General features: G+C 41.3%; 2 protein-coding genes across 4 annotated transcripts in view; both read left to right on the top strand.

The window, feature by feature from the left end:
• LOC105011594 (guanine nucleotide-binding protein subunit alpha-11) overlaps positions 1–14,231 on the top strand; it is a 40,850-nt gene extending 26,619 nt beyond the window's left edge. For 2 of the 3 annotated variants that reach the window (XM_010871748.5, XM_010871746.4), the window contains exons 4-8: positions 4,466–4,620; positions 5,906–6,034; positions 8,012–8,141; positions 9,009–9,162; positions 9,492–14,231. In XM_010871748.5, the coding sequence (XP_010870050.1) occupies positions 4,466–4,620; positions 5,906–6,034; positions 8,012–8,141; positions 9,009–9,162; positions 9,492–9,682 (759 nt within the window). In that variant the 3' untranslated portion in view covers positions 9,683–14,231. Of the gene's footprint in view, positions 1–4,465; positions 4,621–5,256; positions 5,386–5,905; positions 6,035–8,011; positions 8,142–9,008; positions 9,163–9,491 lie in introns of all 3 variants that reach the window. The other variant, XM_010871749.4, reaches the window with a different exon arrangement.
• A 773-nt stretch (positions 14,232–15,004) lies between these two features.
• tle5 (TLE family member 5, transcriptional modulator) overlaps positions 15,005–23,935 on the top strand; it is a 31,891-nt gene continuing 22,960 nt past the window's right edge. Inside the window, 1 exon segment of the mRNA XM_010871743.4 lies at positions 15,005–15,856. Within this exon segment, the coding sequence (XP_010870045.2) occupies positions 15,830–15,856 (27 nt within the window). The 5' untranslated portion in view covers positions 15,005–15,829.

Raw genomic sequence — 23,935 nt, 5'->3', positions numbered from 1 at the left:
CTGCATGTTTTTATAATATTTGGTAGTAAAATAACAGTCGGGGAAATCAGGATTATTCAAGTCTGCGATGTACTTTTCCATTGTGAAAAAGGAGTCCCTTGGGAACAAAAGGCTGGGAAACCATGGCCTGGCTATGTTAAAGAGCACTCATTGGAGCATCAAATGGGCAGGCACCATTACCTTAGTTCTTGAATGGATCATTGACTCCTGACGTATGCAGATGACCTGGTATTGCGTGATATCCAAACACAGTGAAATGGATATATTTCAATTATGACAGGTTAATCAGAGGTGCTCCTACTGTATCAAGGCTCCTGACTAATTACTTCCCCTGGTGGCATTGATAGCATTTTGTTTTTAGTTAGAGGCACTGGCCTAGGATTTGGTCTCACAAAATTTATGGCCAACGTCACTCAGTAAAATCATATGTTCTTTAATGTGGCAATCCGCAGCTCCCACCCTGCCTGCTTCAGTAAGAAGCTGAGGTAATGGGCTGTAGACATGTGACCACGCATTCATGTACACCTATGAATGTGAGGACTAACCATCCATATCAAAATTATTTTTGAATCATGTTTTGTGTCAAGATAGAGTATTTGTTTTTTTGCTTGTAGTTGACCCACTGACTGTGGCTATCTGAAGGTGAATGCACCCCACCATAAGTCGCTCTGATAAATAACAGCAACGGTTGACTTTGTTTATAAGTTGTTAAGGCTACATTTAGGTGTGCTGTGGGGCAAAGCATATCTGGCAAAAAAGGCTTACCAATGCAAAAATGCCGTAAGGAATATTTCCAGGCAAGAATTAGTTGGAGCACTGAACCGAAAATGCAGAGATGTATTGCTTTTATCTCATTTCATCTATTGGATGATGAGTGACGTTTTGACATCAAACTGGTATCTTTTTCAGAATAACCTGGCCATAGCACAACTCCTATTCATAACCTAGAGGCCTGATGAGGATCAACACCTTTATACTTTATAAAACCTGCATTATTCAAGATCCATAATCATTTTAATGTCATTGGTGTCTCTTGGTCACAACATTAGGTTAAACATGGGGAAGCCCCTTAGGGTCCACTGTATCTAAAGAGTATTACCAAAATGCCTCTGTTTCAGTTTGCGTACAATGTCACCTACTCTAGGTGCGGTTTGGACTTTCTACAGCTACGAAATGCAAAGATGAAGAAATCGCTTCTATGCCATGGGGTGCAATAGCAACATTTTAGTTTTTATTATGGGTAGTACCTGTATGTTCTGCAAAGCAGAGTCTCGATGCTGTTTTCTGTTTGACCATCATAAGTAGTGCTGCATTTATAGTTGTTCAAGAATCTCGTTCAATTTTTTTCCGTACGTCTTGTTGTTCCATGTAGCTCACTTGGTTGAGTATGGTGCTTGCAACGTCCAGTTTTGTGTGTTCGATTCACACAGAGGACCAGGTCGAAAATGTATGCACTCCCTCTGGATAAGGGTGTCAGCTAAATTACTTATTGAATTAAGAAGTAAATTAAATGAATGATGCAAAAGCAAATTGTCCCTTTATCTGATGGATTATTAGTTATTGTAGAAGCACATGGTTTCTAACAAGTTGTTAATCCAGTAGAATCTATTCCAGGGATTGTCTTGAATTTTGCATTGAAAATCAGGCTTTTGCTGTTATAGTTTCTCACGAAAGTGAGATTGGGCCCAATTTGGACATTTTCCCTTAGGGGTGTACTCACTTGTTGCCAATGGTTGTGAGTTGTTATTTTGAGGGGACAGCAAATGTACACTTATACATGCTTGTACACTCACTACTTTACATTGTAACAAAGTGAAATTTCTTCAGTGTTATCACATGAAAATATATAATCAAATATTTGCGGAAATGTGAGGGGTGTTCTCACTTCTGTGAGATACTGTAAATTTACAGTATTATAGGTTCATGTTATTTGTTTTCTTTATCTCAAAGTTAAGGTTTCTCTCATTTACACTGTAAGATCAAGCTAATACATTTTTACATAAGGGGTCTAGTGATTTGGGAAGGCGCTACATGAATCTGAAATGGCTGTGTTCTCCACAATTTGGTTTAAGTTATTATACAATCACAATGCAAGTTGTTTTCCTGGGGCCTTATTATTTTCCACCAGAAAAGAAGGGAGAGGCTTGCTTAACACATGGCCACTGACTTTGTTCAGCAAGACCAATTTTCGGATCATGAGAAAAATCCTGGTTTCTGACCCCTTTTAAGGGATCTTTATAAATGTGCACCAATGTAACCTTAAATTAATATATCTTGAACAAGTGAAAATGGGGCAAAATGCTGTGTTACAGTGTACCAACCCACAGCTCTGTACATATTGTGTTTCGGGTCACGGTTTGGTACAGTTCGAATGACCCAGTTTTTTTTATGGCAATGGAAGTCCCTGTACTTGACTGTTTATATGAATGCGTGAGGCATTACACCCTTAATGGCTTGTAGAGCCTACATTAGGAATTTGCCTCTAAATTTAGATACCGACTTCTACCTTCCGGCCTTCTCTGAATTCTCGTCTACTCCGGACAGCTCACTGGCAATTTCTGTCAGCTGGCAATCTCAGCATGAAATTGTCCAACCACACATGTTGACGATATCAAATGCAAAACACATTGAAATGGACCATAAAAAGGGCTGTAAACCATGCCATAAAACATATAATGGATGGCTATTACACATTGCTGTCCTTAGGTACAAACACACAGTCACTGATGTGGTTGTGTTGACAGAAATACCTTTTCAGGCTTTATCTAGGCCTGCAACTATTCAGAGGAATCTGTCAATACAAGATGAGCCATGTTTCAGACTGACTATGTATCTTTGAGAAATCCTGGAGTCAACAAACCCAATGTTCGGTGTGTATTGCGGTTTTGGCGTCTGATTTTGTTAACAAGTTACTATTGTTGTTAATTTTAGTTTATTTGGCAAATAACGCCGAATAATTTCAGGAGTATATCATGAGACAATTCATTCTTACAGAGTGCGCAATGTAAAAGCATAAGTCTGTGTGACATGGACAGCGTGCAAAGGTCAATTAATTGACAACTTCTGCTTAGGTTTGCCTATTGAGTGTGTACTGTACTTCAAGTTTGCTGAAATGGTTTGTAAGCTGGCTTGGACATTGTCACCAATATGCTTGTACCTAATACACAGCGATCTTATTACGTTTTAGGCCCAGTCAGAATTGGTATGAAAGGCTACAGTACATGAATACAAGGGAGAGACAAAGTTGGACTTGTCAATCTCTGGTAGAAGTACTAGGTATAAATATGCCAGATATTTGTGGCTTAGGCAGCTAAATATAATATAATGGTTTAGTGGTGGATCATTTAACAGGCTCTTATCCAGAGCAACGTGTTGATAAATGGTTGTTGGTTTTGCGTAGGCCAATTCATCATTGAAATATGCTGAACAAAACCGCTGTAATGTCTTAAGTCAGTCAAAAGTGTAGAATATGAAAACATGGAATGTATGGATCATGTGATGGGCATTAACAGCTGTAATTATTATCCAGAGAAGCCTACCCAGGTAGTCCACAAGGCTACTCATTTAGAGAAAATAACCAGGTCTGAATGCTGTCTGCCACATCTAACCAGTCGTGTTGTCCAAAAAAACTTCTCTGTCTGGTATTCAAGCCAGAACTGTTGAGATTGAGAGCTAGATTGTACTAGCTAAGTGGTTGCAGCATTGACAACAAAATGATTAAAGCCTGCTCAAAAAATCCGTAACTAAAAAATGCCATTCACTAGTTATTAGTGATTATTCGTTTGGAATGAGCTGGCACTTATAGTCAAGCAGGAGTCTCTAAGGATGCTTTCAACAAAAAAAAAAAACAATAGCCAATTTGCCCATTGCCCCTAGCCAATACATGTTCTGCCTAAGCTCTTGAGAAGGATGTTTTTGAGAGCCCATGTGAGTGAACCAAATGACCCATCTTCACATGTAACTTGATATTTGACATCTTTTTGACCAAGTTGTTTATTCTGTGCTTAAACCGGGCCCCTATGTCAAAAACATGGCCTCTATTGACCAATTACAGTTAAGTGGTTTTTCATATATATGCATATAAATTAGACACATTTGATTCAATTATAATTCCAATTGATGAAAATGTCCAAAACAAAATAAAGTTGTATTATATGAAAGTACATTCAGTTTAACTACAAGGTGATGCCATCATGGCTACATAATATAAATTGATCCTTGTTACTCTTGTTAATCCTTATAGTGGTTGGTTATTTGGCAATTTAAATAGACTAAGTATGGGTCAATGTTGAAAACAATGTTGAAACATGGGGGTTTTGGATAAAAAAAAAATCTGTATGGCAGTTGGACATAAGAACATATGTGTGTCTTAGTGCAAATATGGTGCAATAAGGCCAATAGTAGATGAATGCTTTCAATGTTTTTACTTACGTGCTTTCCTTCTCCCCCCCATTCTACCCCACAGTCCAATGCACTACTGGTGAGAGAGGTGGACGTGGAGAAGGTATGTTCCTTTGAACAGCCCTACATCAGTGCAATAAAGATGCTATGGACAGACCCTGGCATCCAGGAGGCCTATGACCGCAGGCGTGAATATCAGCTGTCAGACTCAACTAAATAGTAAGTTTATTCCTGGCATAGACACTCAACTGCTACAGTGGTGAGAAGAGTAGGTAGAAACATTTGTGAATTTTTAAGAATGTCCACTGTAGTGAATGTATTTGTAATTGTTTCTCAAAAGAGAAAGTGAAAGGCAGTAACAGTGGGACAGACTAACCGAAAGAGAAAGTGGGGGGGGGGGGGGGACAGATGGAGGGGAAGTTTCTCATCCTACTCCACCTTAGTTCTATTTGAACTAACCTATGACAACCTGAACGGCATGTTTATTTTGTGTACATGAAGGTCTTGGGGACTCCCAAATTGGGCAGAGGCAGCTCAGGGAGCCAAGCACTCCCTTCGTTATTTGATGGAGGAGTATGAGAATACAGCTATAATATCCTTGGTTTCCTTCCAATATCCATTTTCTAACAGTTACCTGGTAGTGCAGTTCCTGTCCTTACTCAGCTTTATCTTGCTATGAACTAAGAACATGGGCGATAATCAGTCCACGCTCTAGCCAAATTACTGCTGTGTTTATGTGATGTGTTGTAGGCTTGAGAAAGAGAGCGGGTGTGTTTGTATACCTTTTCGTGTGCCTGTATACATATGCAGCGTCAGGCACGCGCAACGTGTCAAGTGTCCCCCTTCATTCCACAGTTATCTTAGAGATTTAGATCGAATAGCCGCCCCGGGGTACATTCCCACTCAGCAGGATGTGCTGCGGGTTCGAGTCCCCACTACTGGCATCATTGAGTACCCTTTTGACCTGGAGAATATAATCTTCAGGTACCAGTTTGAAGTGTTGCCTCTACTCTCGCCACTGTTCTGTCTCCACTGCCGTCCGCCGCTGCCGCTGCTGGCTGCACAGCTCTGGGCCATGCTTGCACGCTCTCTGAGACTCCTAGCCAGCTATCAGCAGCTCCGAGGCTGTCTGAGGCCAAATCACAACTCCTAACTACAACCACAAAACAGAAAAAAGGCCTTCAGTCCAGATCTTATCGAACCGCCTTAATTTGAGCCCACTAGAATGAAGGAGCGGTGGGAATAGAAAACATGGAACGGACAGAGTCTCTTAGAGCTGCTCTTTGGGACTGTACCAACTTCCTGAGAGATGATGGGGTTTGATTGGTGGTAAAGGTGACTGGTAAAGGTGACTGGGAAAGGATTGGCCCCCAAAACTCTCAGGAATGGTTTGTCCTGTTTGGGACTTGCTGTTCCACATGCTTTTATTTTTTTGCGGGGCGGGGGGGGGGGGGGGTATTGCTGTTATGCTTCATCCTCTGTGTCTCTCTGTCTCTGTCTGTAGCTATCTAAGCGATCTGGATCGTATTGCTGAACCAAACTATCTACCAACTCAACAAGATGTGCTTAGGGTTCGTATCCCCACCACAGGAATCATTGAATACCCTTTCGACTTGCAAAGCATCATTTTCAGGTAGAAAGAAAAATCCACACTTACTAACCCCTCCATGCCTCCCCCAGTGTCTTGTTCCTCCCTCAATGAGCAAATAAATGACATGTTGATTGCCTTTTTGTTTTGGTTAAAAATCCTCCTCTCCCTCACAAGACCAACATCGGTGGTTCATGGGCTTCCTTGTATTTCCTCATTGTTGCTTTGACCTCCAGTTTGTACCCTTTTGCACCCTGCAATGCATGGTGCAGTACTGATCGGGTCAAATGATAAGCCCCGCTACTCATTCGACAGACTAGGCCCTAACATCACTGGGGTGTTGCTCCTAGGGTTGTCTTTGTCAGGCCAGCGTAGAGAAGGCCTCCTAGGTATGGCCAGTGAGAGAAGACGGATCACTGGTCACCAAGGTGCGGAGTAGCACCCGCGTCCTCCAAGAGGCTGGAGACGAATTCAGCAAATGCGAGTGCTTACAAAAGAGTGCAAATCGATAAGAAGCCAGCATGTCAGCCCCTCCTACGCGCAGCAGCGCTCGAAATAACTCCCAGGCTTGCAATGCGTTTGGACTCTGCTGCTACTGGAAGGCCATGAATCACCACGCCAGTGTTTGAGGACACAGCCTGCAGAATCATCGATGTGATGTGTGCAACAGTCTCCAACCCTGGGTGTGTGAGTGTGAGGGCTTCGGACTCGAAGCAGCTGCACAAGGCAGGCTTTCATGAGGACAAACACGCATGTCGCCTGCGTTCGGCCCGGCGCTTCGCTCTCTTATTTGCCTTTTTGAAGTTGAGAATGTCATGATTTCCCTGTGCTCATCCGCCATAGGAGAGCTTATCCTGCTAAGTAGGTCACTCATCCCTTTACAGGAAAAGGAGGTCGGTTGATTTGAAGGAGCTTTATTTTAGGCAGGCGCTCCTAGAGGACCCCATTTATCAATGCCTCCCTGAATTGGCAGCAGCACCAGCCAATGACTATCATGTAGCAGCAGGACTTGGCTGAGCTTTTAAAGAAACCACATTCAGATCATCTAGAACGTGGACAAAGCCCTGGTCCTCTTCTAGAATGTAGACAAAGACCGGATCCTGCTCTAGAACATTGGAAATGTCAGATCCTCCTCTACAACACGGACAAAGGCCAGATCCTCCTATAGATAGAACATGGACATTGCCCTGTTCCTGCCCTAAGACAGGCTTCAGATATCTCCTGTCAACAAAAGTCACTCTAATTAATAGACTCACTGCCCATCATGTAAAATTTGATAAAATCCAGGTTGTTTGTTGAAAATCATATTTAGCAGTATTCCAAAATTCCTGCGATCACTCTGCACCCATGCTTGGTCTGTGAAGAGGGATCATGGCAGCTAATCCAAAAGATCACAATGTGCTTTCCCACACCCACATCTCCCTGTGTTCCTTCCTTCTTTCTCCCTGTGCTCCTCTCCCTCATTCGCCCCCCTCCCCAACCACCCATGCTGCTCGTCTACCTTCCCACACTGCTGCTGGGCTTGTATTCTGAATCTGTATGCTCACTGGCTAACTTAGTTAGATGGGCAACAATGCCTTGCCCAGCTAGCTTCTTTAGCACACCTGCATCCACTAACCTGATCATGAGTCTATACAGTGCATACCTTTTCTGTCATTTTGTTTTTGGTTTAACTTGGTTTGTTCCTCTCTGCAGTTTGTTTGATATATTGTACAGTATAAGTGCATAAGAATGATCAGTCTGAATTGACGGGGAAAACAGAACCTAGTGGCCACATGGTCATTAGTTCCAAATAGATGGAGTTAATTTGACTATTGTTTGTTTCATGCTCTAAAGCAGGCCAGATGCTGGACATTCTTATTGTATTGTAAGAGGTGTACGTGGTTGTAAAAAAATCCAGGTATTATGAATCTTTATTTAGGCCACTTTATTTAATTGGTATGACTGACTGCCTGTCCCTAATTGTTGATTTTTCTCCCCCTGCCATGGTTCAATCTGTCGTTGTCCCTCCCCTCCATAAAGGATGGTGGATGTAGGGGGTCAGAGGTCAGAAAGGAGGAAGTGGATCCACTGTTTTGAAAATGTGACATCAATCATGTTTCTTGTGGCCCTCAGCGAGTATGATCAGGTCCTGGTAGAGTCTGACAATGAGGTAAGATGGAACATGTCATTTATTAGTCTCTAAAACAATAATTCACTAGGTCGGTCATTTATTATTCTCTTATACAATAATTCAGTAGGATGGTAGTGGATTTGTGATATTAATTGTAACCTGATGTCTTTATGTAACTTTTTTTGTGTCTATTTTTGCTGGTTGGTCTTTAAATTTCAAATGAAGAGCCAGTTAAAATTAGGATGATATGATCAGGCTGTTAAGTCAACGGAAGGATCTGGTTTGGAACAACAAACTGTCACATGACAGTGAGTTTCATACAGTGCTGGACCACGTTGTTAGGCAGAGCAGAGATAATCAGGGAGGATGAAGACATCCTGATCCTCCTGCCCTGCCACTGGGTCTACCTGATCTAACAGTAAACATCACAGGAGCAGCCAGACAGGCCGCTCTCTTGACACACAGACAGGAAGAAGACAATGATTATATTAACTCTGACCACAGCTAACTCTTACTTGCCCAACCGTGGGCCTGTAAAGGCACACTGGAAAATCTGAAAGAAGATTACATGTCAACATGTAGGTTCTGGAAATTGAAATGGTGGGATCCTGCGAAGTTATTAAACACTTAGAATGAACAACCAGTTAGGACTAGAAGAAACAAAATACTCTCGTGAATGAGCATTTTTGCGTGTTTGTTTGAAAGCAATGTTGTTTTTCAGTATTTGTCCATGCATTTGTATTTAAAATAAATCCTCCAAGTTGTGCAGGTTTTGTTAGGTTTGCATATATGTTGTAAGTTTATAAAATGTATTTTTTTTTTTTTTTTCAAGGGTTTCCTTGACTTCAATTTATTGTAGTAGATTTTTTAGTTGGTTGGTTTCAATATCCTCTCTTTCTCTGTCAGAATCGGATGGAGGAGAGCAAAGCTCTGTTCCGGACCATCATCACATATCCCTGGTTCCAGAACTCTTCAGTCATACTGTTCCTCAACAAGAAAGACCTCCTGGAGGAGAAAATCATGTACTCCCACTTGGTTGACTACTTCCCTGAATTTGATGGTAAACTGCTTTCCATGTTCTCTCTGCGCTGGCTAATGTGGCTATGTCCAGTAGCATGGCAGGTCCTGAGGCAAATGTTAAGCATATGATAGTCATATCTCAAACTCTTCTGGGAAAGTGACATGTTGAATTTCATCACTTCTTTGTTTGTATATAGTGACACCATGTGGCTAGACATTGAACTGCAGTAAAATACAAATTCATGGCCAAATGGGTTAGAGCCATGCACTACATTCAGTAACAATGCGTTTAAATCACTTACCTTTTTAAGATCTGGTGATGTCTTTCTTACAGTTGTGTTAATGTTGTGCCCCTGTGTTTATCCCCAGGCCCCCAGAGAGATGCACAGGCAGGACGGGAGTTCATCCTGAAGATGTTTGTTGACCTTAACCCAGACAGCGACAAGATCATCTACTCCCACTTCACCTGCGCCACTGACACGGAAAACATCCGCTTTGTGTTTGCTGCTGTTAAAGACACCATCCTGCAGCTCAACCTCAAAGAATACAACCTGGTGTGAGGGAGGGAGAGAGAAACAGAGAGGGAGGGAGGAATGGAAAGTGTGAGAGACATGCAGCCCACGCACAGCACACATATGCACCAAAAGGCAATCTCAGTACACACACACCCCCACACACACATGCACTAACACACTTGTTAACACCTACGTAATATCCCAGCCTAAATTCACCGGCAGGTCCCAACATCCTCCTGCTCCTTGTCTGTTTAATTGGGTGTTTTCCAGCTCCAGTCATTCCCCCTCTTCTCTTTTCCACCACAGCCCACATCCCTCCTGAAGGCGATCACACGTCTGCTCCGAGGTGTCTCTGACCTGCCTGCTAGTTCACAGGTCTCATGTGTTGCCTTGGAGGCCCAGGCCTTGGGGTCACCCCTCTTAAAGGAGCAGTGGGGAAAGTAGTTTGAGTCAGTGGGAAGGTCTGTTTGATTTGGTGGAAGGAGAGATGAGATGAGCTGAGGTGTAGAAAAGGAAACGGGCAGAATAGGGGTGTGGGCTGGGTGTCCTCCAGGGTTCTGGGGAACTGCATAGAATATCCTCAGAGCAGGTAGAGGTAGTGCTGCAGTGTGGTGGGAACCCTCCGAGCTTTCTTAGGTTGTGTGTGTGTGTTTCCTCACACCTTACTCCAGGATAGAAGTCACCTTGCACTGTCGAATGTAGAAAGTGTGTGGATTACATTCAGTTGGATGCTCACACACAGACAGAGCAAGGGAGGGAGAGATGAAGTGAATTGAGTGTATATTAAGAATTATTTTAGACAGGTTTATTGATTACTACTATTGATTACTACTATTGCTACTACCACTTTGTGATGAAGATGTTAGTTGAAGATGAACATCAGTTTTTCTCACAATAGGAAACCTTCATGATTGGAAATAAATCTGATTTCCTGAAGGTATTTTATTATTCTAAATCCACTGCCCCCAATTTCTTACAAAAACATATTAATCAACATTTTCCGTAGAACCAATAAAGATTGCTGCATCTTAACATTCTAAATATTACGGCACTATTTATTTTTCATCTGTCATAATTCATACTTTTTAAAATGCTGTACTGTTTGCCAAATTCTGAAAGCTTGTTTTGTTTGCTGTAGATACAATCAGGTTGCCAGTATCAGTTGCATCCCCTGAACTTTCAGACACGAGGAACAAAACCTGCTTGTTAGTGTCTGGGATGATGGAAGTGACAAACTAAATGTCTAGTTACATTTGTGTTCTTTCATAGTTGCATTGAAATTTTGGTACACTAATTTTGGCAAAACTAATTTATTTGCCACAACAGGGCTCTACAGTGCATCCATTTTACTTGCATATGCTCTTCAATATTTTATTGTGTGACCAGAAATTAGAATATTTGTGGCTAGGAATAGCTCAAATATTTTTCATTGTGCACCTACTTTATTTTGTGTCCTTGTTAAAAAAAGGTTAGCGTAGAGCCCTGCATGCTATACAGTGTCCTTTGGCTGATAATCACAATTGTTTGATAATGTGTTTTTTTTATTACATTTGGGTTATTTACAACTTGCTGTACCTAATGTGTGGATGACAAAAAGGAGTAGTAACAATAGTTTGTTTTAATAAAGAAAGCTTTAGTCCTGAGTCACAAATTGGTCATCCACACATCAGTACAGCTTCTCTTTGTGAAGTTATCTTGTTTTTTTCTCCCTGTTTGGCCAATATTGTTAAAAACAGTAGTAGTTAATAAGTTGTTTGTGTAATTATGGACCAGACTCTTCCGCCCTGCTTCCATCCAGAAGTGTTTCCATCAGATGGAAGACTGCTGTAAACAAATGATATCGGCAAGTGATCTACCTTTCTTTAGGTTGTTGCCGTTCTATTCCATTTCAATTTGAAATGCTTGAGAATGCAAAAATGAATTTCTATTTTGGGGTTGACGCTTTATGCAAATAGGAAAATTACAAAAAAAGAATCTTATCAGTGGTTGAATTTAACTGCTTTGCTTTTTTGTAATTTAAGATTTAATTTTTTATTTGGTAGTGGTTTTTAATCCCATATCTGGTCTCTTGCTTGATAGTTCCATAGCTAAAAATGTCAATAGACTGCTCTTTTGTCTTTGCAATGTAATTCAGGTGAGTTTTCATAACTTTTCATTACAAGGGCTACTACTAGCAAAGTTGACAGAGAATGACAGGACTCTATGGATGATATAGAGCAAAAGGTGCAATTTATGTGGGTGTTAGGAATCAGGGAGCTGGTGTTGGGGTGTGTTGACACCAGGAGGAAGGTTCAGAGTGCAAAAAAAGAGCTGTCCAGGGATGCCAGTTTGTATTAGAGGATGAATTCTGCTGGCTTTTTTCTTGTAAACTTTCACAAACCCATTTGGGCCCAGAACAGAGCCTAGTAAAACCACACTTTGATAGGGATCACACTGCTGTCTGCCTCAGCCCTTCCGTTCTCACCTGCCACTCATGTCATTGAACATGGTTTCTTCAGCCGAGCTTTGCTCCATTTTTGTGAATACTTTTTATTTTGGATCCTCTGCTAATGTTTCATGTTTCCATGCTTGACCTTTGTACATTAAGAATGGCCATGACTGGAATTGGACAGGATTGTTTTTGAGGAAGACATCTGATTGCCACAGTGCTGTTAGCGCTACAAAGAGCAGAGTGTTAAAACAGTCAACTGATATTTAACAGACTCTTGATATTTATCATAATGACAAACTGGTTTTTCATATCTTGTATTTTTGGTGCCAGTGATTATGGCTTAAAGGGAGACAGGGTGACCAAGTACTTCTCAATATACATGGCAAGCACCTACCCTGCCAAGTCAAGTCTGTGCTCTCTCTAACATCTGTGTGTTTACAAGTATAGTGAACTGCAACCTAGGGCTGTTCTGCCTGTAATTTTGGCTTGGGTCTCCACTAAGTATGCTCTCCATGTCCATTTTGTATTTGCCACTTTTACTTTTCCTCTACATTGCCTCATAACAAACACCTACGTTGTTGAATGATTGGTGCAGCTAACAGAGATATCTTCATGTGTATGCCGCTGAAAGTGGAAGGTATTACATCTTTTTGATATGAAGTGCCACACTGTTTTTAAATGGTTTGAGACATGTTGGTCATTTTGTGTGTTACCTTTTCATTTGGCCACTGGTGGATGTGGCTGTTCTAATGACAACTTGGTGTGGCAAGGAGTCTTGTTTTCTGCGGCACAACTTTTTTGGGCCTTTATTAAGTCATACTCTCACAGCCAATACGTTATTTTCCACAGTCTTTGTGATGTGTATGTAGGAAGCATATAAGATTGCTTCCTATGCAACTGTAGATGAGGTTTTTGACTAAATTAAACATGTGAGCATTAGACTTGATTGCTTATGCTAGAATGGATGGTCTTGGTTGAACTTGGTGAGCTTGGGCCAATGTGCTCCCTGGAGTATAAAGGTATCTTGCCAGGGAAGGCTAGAATGAGATGATGCTTGTGGTACTTCAGATCTCCACCCGCACGGCAGCTTGTTTTTGAATTGTTTTAGAGTGGTTACAGCTTCTCTGCTGCTCTGTTACCTCAAGAAGCACACTCCATCTCCTTTATCCTGTGGTTTACTTGCTTAGGTGAAGTAGACTAGCTCTACTGTACATACAGCACTCATGCTGGGTTCTCTTCCTTGTTACCCCTAAGTTTTAGTTTTGTTGTACACCTTTCTGCTGTCTTTACTGTAGGCATCCACAGCAGCTTGTGGTCAAGTGGTTTTGAGGTTTATGATTTTGTTGCTCAGCTAAACAAAACTATGGAGAAAAAAAAATAGTCTGACGCAGGCATCACTGCTGTTGGTAGATACGAATTCCACCCTAGGTTTTCTGCGCATAAAGTCAGTGTGTCGGTTTACACAAAGTACACTTGTTTTCATCACATGGACTATGGACAGTTTGTAAGATGGACTATGGACCATCTCTTTTGTAAGGCTGACACATTACCTGAACACTTGTATTTAGGACCATTTAATATGATAGATTTTTAAAATAAGAGGTTAAATTAACTGTGCAGTGGTGTATAAATTGAAAGTAATGTATTTTTTTTTCTTTTTTAAGTATACCAAATGTAAATGATGTACAATAATGTGTGCCAATCCCCTTTCTTTCTAGAGCCAGACTCTTAACAAGTGCCAATGTTGTGAAAAATCATAAAAAGGACCTATGTATTTCATGGTCCACTTTTTTAAAACAAATAAACACTAAGTATGTGATTATGATAAATACATGAAAATGAACTAAAAAGGACAACTTTATTCTGTATTTAAGATTAATAATGAACTGCTGTATTTAAAGAAATGTCATTTTAATTGCATGTGTTTGTTTGGGTGGGGAGGTGGGGGAGGGTGGGGCTGGGAGAAAACGTATTAATGCAAAGCCCTTCAGAAAGGGGTCCTAATGGTTATTAATTTACAGTATTTTAGCCATATTTCTCTTTTGTATGTTTCATTTCAACCACTGTTGCCTGAACCTCATTCAAACATGAAAATGATTTTCATAGCCTTCTCCTTAAAAGAAAAATTATCTGTTTTAAATTGGAATAAAATGTGTTCCTATACTCTGGTTGATTTATTTGTCATTATATTATTGATTCATTGGTATACAATGCTTTTGATACATACACTATCACTAGCACCTACAGTAGGTGTCATAATTTAGTCAAATACTCATCCAGAACATAAAAGTAATTATATTTATATGCAATGTACAATCTTTAGTCACTGTGGTAATGTGGAGCCTGAAAGCTTCCATTAAATTGTGTACTATGTCATATTCTGATTTATGCCAATATCATCAAAACACTAGCTCTCAGACTTGGAATTTTATGGCTTTACTTCTAGATTATGCACATGTTAACTAGATATTAAACATCCAGCCCTAATGGGATACTTCTAATATTATTTTGTAAATTGAAAAAGTCCCAGACTGTGTGTTTAAGATTAAAATGGTTGTGACATTTTTGTGGTTACTGTTGAAAGAAGCTTTTGTGCTAAGTTTAGGTGGAATTTTGGTGTACACGTGACATTCCTTTACCTGAGCTGTGCTCGTTTTTTGCCGGATGTTTAAAAGCGCTACGTTGTAGAACGTTTCAGATAGAAATGCATATTCTAGAACAACTACTACTCACCGTTTTAAATGAAATGGGGGAAATCTCTGTTATTTTACTCGCGTGCTCAACTTATTCTCAAAACTCATTGGAGAAGAAGGTTAGAAAGGAGGGACCTGTGCTTTTCTCATCCAATTGGTTTTGAGTAGGACAGATGACTTAAATAGGACGCAATTGAGATCTTGCCATATGATATGATTTGTTCTATGTATTTCTATGTGGAGCGTTTGGAACGTCGCGCCTTGCCTCGGGAATGGAATGACTCCAGCCTATTCGGCGAGGGATAGATTTGACAGAATCGGAGGGTGTATCATTTGAAAGTTTTCTTTTAACGTTTAATGTGATTTAATATTGATATGATAATTAATATTGATCAAAATGATATTTTATTTTTCTGGCACTTCTAATTCTTGTTTGTTTTAAGGGAACGGGGATTCAACTTAAGCAAATCCCGAGGTCCATTTTGTTATTTTTGCAAATCAAGCCCCCCCCCCCCGAAGCTGTATTGTGTTAGCGAATATAACTAGGTATAGGTTTACTTAGCCTGGTTGCGTTAGCAAAAACACGGCGAAAGAAGACCAAACAAAAGAACCAACGATAAGACCTTGCTGTCTATATAACTGTATGTATGTCTTGAGTTAGCACGTTAGCTAGCAAGCGACCTACTGGCTGAAACCTAGCATGATGAATCATTTTGAGCGACAGCCTTTGAGGAATTAAGCAAGGACCGTTTAATGGTTGAGCGTTGTAGTTCATCAGCAAAGAACGAGGTTCCACTTGGTAGTTAATAGGCTACCTCTGTGTCGAATGGTATACTCCTGGATTTACAAGAGATCTTGATTAACTATCATTAGCCTACGGCAGCTGAATCACCAATTTTGGGAGAAGAGCTAGCTAGCTATCTGGTCAGCTCGTGTGATTCTTGGCTAGCTGCAAGCTTGCGAACGCGGACAAAGAGAAGACCAACGTAAGCCAATATTTTTGTGGCAGCATTTGAACCCTTATTATTCATCGTATTTGGAAAGGAAAACAATAAACAAGGAATTGACATGATGTTTCCACAATCCAGACATTCAGTAAGTGAATTGAATTTAATATTCACATAGACGCACATGCAGCTTTCTTTTTACGTTACAGTACTGTATAGGGTAATGATTCTATTCTGCACTGAAGTTGTTTGCGCGTGTATCCAGCTAGCTATGAACATAAGGCAGACATTGTACTTTGTGTTTTTGTGTCAAATGTTTTTATATGAATGATGTTTTGTGCGTTCAGCGTGTAACTGCCACTCAGAAAAGAGGATTGTCAAATTTAGTTCAGCTCTGAATTAAGCAGACACCCTCGAGCAATTTGATTACCAAAACAGTGCGTTTCTGTACAAGTTGGCCTATCCACTACAGTAGCAGTGGTTATTTTGCCGATCTTGTTGTGTTCACACATTTTCCTATCTATCTTGACTTTGATTTGACAGGTTAATGATCAAAATGGATCTCTAGCTAATTACCAGGTGTTTTCCTTAAACTTACAATGAAACGATTGATATTATTTATTTTACTGTATTGTAGTGCAGACATTACTTTTACAGGTAGCCCCAAATGATGACAGTACGGCAGTTGTATTAAGCTAGACCTGTGTACACCGGGCAATTGCCTGTCTAGTCCACGGGCAAAAGCGCGGAGGGAGGGTGGCCCTAATAAATTGAGAAGTATTCTGTGCTGTTGGGTCATTTTGTCAACAAGGCAGCATGGTGCATCGTTCAGAAACATCCATCTGTTATTTGAATTTTTTTGAACAAGTTTTCATTCCGTGGGCATCTGTGGTTTCAGTAAAAAAAAAAATCACTTTCGTGTGACTTAAGTTCTGGCCTTTGAACAGGGCATCTGGCTCAGCCTGCAGCCCTATTCCATCGTGGTGCAAAACGCGTGTAATATTTAAAAACGTGATAGACTTCTGATATGACACTGGTTATTTTTATCCATCTTTCAAATTTTGACCTTGAATTCAACCGAAGCTTTACTTTGGCTCTTCAAGAACAACATGATGCAATGTGAATGACTGAAATGTAAAATGCAAGGAACAAGCCATTAACTCTCATAAGATGAAACAATCATCCCATAGTCATCTTCCAGTGCAACATTTAAGCCCATTCAAGCCCTTACTTTTTCCCTCTGAGACACTGTTAATGTCTGATGTTAAGAGCATTTAGATTTAGATTAACCAGAAATTCAGTCCATGATTTGATTGCTACGCTATTTATTTAGAGCCGTTGTCTCTTGTGTATGTGGCTCTCTTGACAGTGAAAAGCCATGACATGCATAGGTATAGGAATGGTGTTGCTTGCAGGTGATTCAATGCCTGTAACCCCACAGTAACAGGTATGTGCTGTGTTTAAACATGGTTTTGGAACATGTACTGTTTCCCAGCATGAAACATTTTTATTTTTGGTGACTTTACTGACTGGTGTCGGGCAGCATCCAATCTTTTTTCAAAATATCAAGTTTCCATGGTAACAGAAACTGGTCTATGGGAAAACCAAACTCTCACCCTATGGTCACATAACTGACATGTTTGTGTACATAATCATGTAACAAAGGAACACTGCCATCAACGTCCAGCTAACTAACAGAAAAATTAAAGCTTGGGATTTCAATATAGGTAAACACACTCGCAAGACTGATGTTGCCACAGTGCGCTCGCTCCATAGTAACGTTTTGTCGTCACCGCTGCCAACACATACTGGGGAAGAGTTGTTTGCTCAGGCTGGAGCCAGGATGTCTTGTGACATGAATGGTGTGTCCTTGTGTAGTCAGTCAGTGCAGCATGCAGCTCAGTTCTGATCTGAGGCTAATATTATCTGAAATGATGGCTGAAGATTTAGCCACTTGACACCTCACCAGTGTGTAGTGGAGAATGTATGGGCTCCTAATTGTGAGAGATCTAACCAGATCTCAATCCTGCTGTGTGGAACCCTTGCGCTGACTGAGCTGAACCTATTTGGTAATAGTTCAAAATGATAACAGAGCAGTTAGTGGGGCTTGGCTCTACACCTTCATGTCTTTCATCGTCCAATAAAAAAAAATAAAAAAAAGCTTCAAAATGTTGATTCCGCTAATAAGAGACATATGGAGGAAAACAAAGTAGAATTCTATAGACAATTGTCGGGAGATGTCATAGTTAGTCTTCTCTTTGCTGCACTGGAGTTCATTTACCTTTACCAAGGTGAGAACATGACCCTTCTCTCCTAATCCAATTGAGTGCTCTTATGATACTTGATGGGAGTATTAAGACTCAACGCACAGGATTAAAAACTGGGATTATGTATTTGGTGTGACGGTTTGCGAGAGCAGCAGCAATTTTCACCCTTTGAGCATAAGCACCTCCTCCCCCACCCTGTACTGCTGTAGCCATTCTCAAATCAAACTGAACTGTGTGCTGCAGCTGGCTAGGCTGTCACAGGCCCTGTGGTTGGAAGTATGTGACAGCCGTAGATCTGAGTGTCAGAGATTAAAACTGTCACGAGGAAAGACAAACTAGAGACTGACAAGAGATGAGTCTCTCAAACTCACCTGGTTCAGAAACGTTATCATGGTAAGGTAATTAAATTGAAGCCATTTTGCCTTTACCCTCATGCAATCAAGGGGTTCTGAATGTAATGTCTTTAAGAAAGTGAACGTGTGAAGGATTAATGTGGGAGATTAGTAGTTGTAGCGGGATCAGTCATCTTTCAAGTCCTCTGTTACAAAGACAGCGCCAGGTGTTAAACCCAGGTGTATTTGCATATCTGGTTGTGGGTGACTAACGCAGATAAACAAACGTCAGATGATGGATTGTCGACAGATGACCCGGGTAAAAGATAAATGTTTGACTTATATTTTTCTATTGTCACTCGCAATAGTGGCTCAGTAGAATCCACTGGTTTAAGTTGAGAAGTCTTTATCTGTGGCTGTAGTCTGACCCAAATGATTGCAATTACCATATTGTGTGTTGGCTGTTTTAATCCTGTGCATCAAGAAAGCTGTTCCTGTTGTAAGTAGAACCCACAGGATTGTCATATCAGAGAAAATGTTCACTATCCTATGGGTTACCAGCAAGCAATGTTTGCTGTGGTTCACAGGTTGCATGAACACACACACACACACACACACACACACACACCCTCCCTGCTTGTCTTCCTTTATGCTGCATTTCCTCCCAGATCTGATGTAGTGGTGGGAGGGTCGGGGCCACGGGGTGCGCAGGCATTATTAAGCCCACTTGAATTAACAGAACAGCCCCCAGCCTTTTCTCTAAAGCCTCCAGCTGGGGGGAGCTTAATCCCTATGGTCCCCTGTCTCGCCCATTAAACAAACTCCCTCCCACCCCTTACTTGCTCACGCACACACACACACACACACGTACACAGGGGTGCCCTCTTCACCTTCCTCTAGCCAACACTGGAATCCACTTGTCTTTGCGGTAATGATTGCACTCTCATTTAAAAAGAAATAAAGGTTGCCCATGAATAAAGGTTGCCTATGAATAAAGGTTGCCCTTTCACGCTGTCCCTCTCACCTACACACATACCCAACAACAAGGATGCAGACATGGCATATGTACGTGTGTACACTTTCTCTCCCGCACACACTCAAACAAACATCCTTACTGCCCTCAAGGGTCTTATCTGCTTTTTGTTTCGGGGGAACAAATTGAATGTGGAGCTTGACACACACAGCCAGCAGATGTCTGGGTTGTTAAGGGCAGGGCTGCTTATTAGCATGACAGAGGGCCCAGGGCCCCACCTCCCCCACCCTGCGGGGAGTGCATCTATTAAGGGGCTGAGTGCAGGCCACGGGTCACAGGTGATATAGATTTTTGTGGAGGGCCGCCCTGGCTTTTTTCCATTAACTGTGGGTTTAGGGATTTGGGAATTTTCCAAGTCCCTATCATGAACACACATTTTATGAAGGCAGAGACACACACCCATTCCTCACACACGCAAGACCACGAACAAACCAGAAATGCGCTTTGTTTTACCCACTTGCATAATGTTTTTCATTTATATTTACTGCTGGCTGTGAAAAGAGGAAGATGCTCACACAGCAACTTGACCGAGCCTTTATCGGTGTCCAAATGTCATTTCATAAGGTATTTAAAGTATATTAAGTTAGCTATTTACTACTCAAAGTCAAATGTTACAGTACTTGCCTTTTTTGTTCTGCTTATCCCCCCACCTCACCCTGAAGTCATGCGGAGGCTTGTTGTACTCGGAGAGTCATCCATCTCCTGGTGGTATGAGCAGGTCTCTTTGCCCCTGCCGCTCAGTCCATTGTTGTCATGGATCTGACAATCAGCATGTTTTATATTGTCCTACTTCATCATGGAAAAGAATCTTCGCAATTGCAAACCTCTGGAGATGCCCTAAAATGTGGCGCATGTTACCTCAGAAAGTGGTGTCTCCATCTATCGATATCTGCATGTGTACACAACACAGTAATGTAGTGTCTCAGGTCTTCTTAGGTATGTCTCGGAAAATGTAGCGTAATTTAAAGACGCTCCTGTGCTTGGTCAATAAGTAGCGTACACAGTGTGCTGCTCTTCACACTGCTAGACTCACGGCGGAGAAAGTTGCGTGTGCTGCCTTTGGAGTTAACGTTTTAAAATGTCGTTGTTTTGAGTATTCTTCAATACTTTATGTGAAACAAAATATAAAGTAAAAACCCTCTTTGTTCTTACCTGTCTGTTGGTTACTAACACTAAAGATTGGTTCTGCCCCAAAAAACATTTCACTATAAGCAATTTTTCCAAAAATAAGAATGCCTGTGCTAAGTCTAAATGGTGTTTACTTTACTTTTTTTATTTGCCATTGCAGTAAATGCGGCTAAAATTATTTTATTTTTTTTGTGCTTTTTCATTCCTCTGAAAAGTGGAGTGTTCAATGTGTAAGAATCTGTGCGGGCTTAGAGTATTGGTTCTTTTGCTTATTATTCCAAGACCTGAAGATCGTACGAAGAGACACCTGTTCTGGCCCCTTCACCCAGCTCCTTCCTGACTGCTCTCCCTATGTGACTGATGTGTTTGTGTGGGGGTGGATTTTATGAGCCTCTGTTTTATGTGTTCATAAATGATTGCATGCTTTGTTTGTGTGGGTTGGCCTTTTGTTGTCTGTATACATTATTCCTGAAGTGAGAGGCAGGGAGCATGATTAGGTGTGTGTGTGTGTGTGTGTTAGAGAGGGTACAAGCGTTGTGTGTTTGTGTGGGAGTGAGCGTGAGGAGGGGAGGTAAGAAGTGGAGCGTCGGCTGCATCAGTATTCAGTGGTTGCTGTGTGAGCGCAGGGGGGAAACCGCACCCCTGAGCAGGGCGCTGGGCTGGAACAAAGCGGCTCGGCGGGGGGGCTTTTGATTGGCCAACCCCGGCACAGGCCCCAGACCTGCCAGAACACAGGAACTGCATAGGCCAGACAAGAGAATTAGCTGTACACTCTCCCTTCAGAAAGACAGGGCAGGCGAATGACTCTGGAGCAACAAAACATCTCATCCTGGAGCTCATTAAAACCCCCAGAGATCTATGGCAGGCAGACCTCCCAGACTGGACTGGTGGTTCCCAGGTCTAGGCTGTGTCAGCAGGCTTTTACTAACCGGCTAGCTGTGGTTGTTGTTCAGCAGATAGAAAGCGTGTAGAGGGAGCATTTGTGTGAGATGCGGGTCAGGCCTTCCATCCTTCTGCTTTGATTGTTCACTTATTTGTTTCTGAACCTGGGAGTAATCATGTTCCCTCCCTTTTGGACCCCTTGTAAGTAATAACCTTGGTTTTTACAACCAGGCATCAATCACAGGCACAACCGAGCTCTCTGTAATCTCACAGTCTCCTTCACCGGGCCGTTTTTAATCTCACCCATGGTTTCCAAACCAAATCCCTGTCGCCCCCACTGCTTTCCCCACTCATGACAAATTGCCCATTTCCCCATGCCTTGCATTCTCCCCCAGTTGTTGTAGTCCCCATGCTCCTTCCCCGGCACTTGTGCATCTGTGTCCGTGGTACTTTTTGCACAGGCCTAGTTTTACTCCATCTTTTGAAAGGTTATGTTTTGACCTATTTAATTAAAAACATTGAGATAATAATAAGCCTATATATGTTCACTCTGTGAATGCAGGGATAAAGGCCTATGTGTTAGAGGGGGCAGTGTCAAAACTCCGTTCATTATGAATTGGTTTATTAATCTGTACAGTATTATAGCTGTTATTTACCTCAGAATTGATAAAACATCCAAACAATTAGTCTTGTTGGAAACCTGTAACGATTATGACAAAAATGGGATTAATTCATCATGAATAATTTATTTCATTTGGTTTGTGTAAAACATTTTATTTTAACAAATATATTACCAAGCAACTCAGGTTTGGCGTTAAAAATGGACTTTTGTCTTTTTTGCACATAAATGATTTCATCTCACATTTTGGGGGCTGAATAAGCTTGTATGTGCACAATCTAATACTGTCATACGTTAGGCATTTGAGTTTCTAGTTTGAAAACAAAAGGTTTTGATGGCGTGGGTGTATTGACACAACATAATGCACCAATTGAACTATTGTTGCAATGGACACTATATTTGGGAGTTATCCATGTAACTTCTTATTGACGGGACATGATGAAATATGTTTACACTTCGAAAAAAATCCTCAAATCTCCCGGGTGTTTAAATTTCTTTTATTTACAGGGGGTTGTTTGGGAAAACAACACGTCCTGTGCTGATTGTCCACTGGAATAAGGGATATTCTGGGTTAATGATTGCATTAACAGTGCTCTCTAGAAATACTAGTCCTGTGCGAATCTGGCTTAAGGCCCAAATTTGTGCAGAGATGCGGAGAAGCATATTTAGTTTATTTTCAAACAGAATCACCAGTCAAGAAAACAGACAAGAGGTATGCTTAATCTCAATTCACACAGGATATGTTAAAATAGGGGAGATCAGATACAGTGAATATATGCGCAAGCGCCTCTTTGGCAATTCTTTGTCCTGTATGAATCCTCCATGGTCCTATTTAGTGTGAAAGTAACAATTTCAGCCTTCTAACTTAAAATTCCTCTTCTAATACAAGTCCTGACCAAATAGAACTTCTTGTATTTTGATTTGAGAAATGTAAACGATGGGGCTTGTCTGTATAGTACTAATTCTGTCTGAATATGTGGGATGGGGGGTATGGTATATGCTGGTATGCCCTCCATTTCAGGTTGTGTGTGTCTATATGTGTTTTGACTGACATGCCTGGCCAGGCATGTCGGGACAGCCTGTTTGCGAGAGCACTTCACTAGAAGTGATAAAAGTGGAATAATCCCCTTTAAAGCATCTTAATGAGGTCAAATCAGCTGGGCTGAGGGTGGGGGATAACAGCGTCTCAGGAATGGGGGTAAGCCCCTGCCTGGTCCATGGAGATAATCATCAAAATCAAATTTCTGTCCCAAACAGGATTAGGCTCCCTGTTGCTGTATCTAAAGCCAGGTCTGTTGCTGAAGACACAATCCAATTCCTCAGCCTTTAACATGCAGGAATAAGTGTGGCCCTGAGCCAGCCAGCTATCCCTGTTTCTGCCCAACACTACAATGGCTACAAGCCTACAACTTTTAAGATGGGATGTTTTAATGGAATGTTTTGTGAGTGCCATTCTTGAATTTAAGATCCTGGGGTGTGTCCTAACTATGCAATGGCAAATCTTAGCACTAGAGGTACTGCTTTAGGTCTGGTGTTTTGTCACCAACATTTACGATTTTAACAGCAGGAAGTGCTGGGTTTTTGTTAATACATTTTATTTGTGGCAGTTTGACTGCTCACTGGCCAGTCAAAATATGCTTGATGATAAAGATATATGGTTGTTTTCCAGTTATAGTAAATGTCTGGTATTATGTATTGCCTTGTGATCAGCTTTTATTCCAATGTTAGTTCTTTAACTGTCCGTTACAGACTAGTTCAGGAGTCTCCAATTGGTTCATCCACTTTTGAGTTTCTCATTGTCACCCACAATCCCCGTTCCATGAAGGCTTGGAGCTGTTCTGACAACCATATTTATCTGATGAGGTCAGACACAAGACTGTGGCCAAGCATGCACAAGGATTCAAGTCCATCTCTGGCCAAGCATGCACAAGGATTCAAGTCCATCTCTGGCCAAGCATGCACAAGG

The sequence above is a fragment of the Esox lucius genome, chromosome 8 (assembly GCF_011004845.1).
Source record: "Esox lucius isolate fEsoLuc1 chromosome 8, fEsoLuc1.pri, whole genome shotgun sequence".
NCBI lineage: Eukaryota > Metazoa > Chordata > Actinopteri > Esociformes > Esocidae > Esox > Esox lucius.
This window is presented reverse-complemented; position numbering and strand designations above follow the sequence as displayed.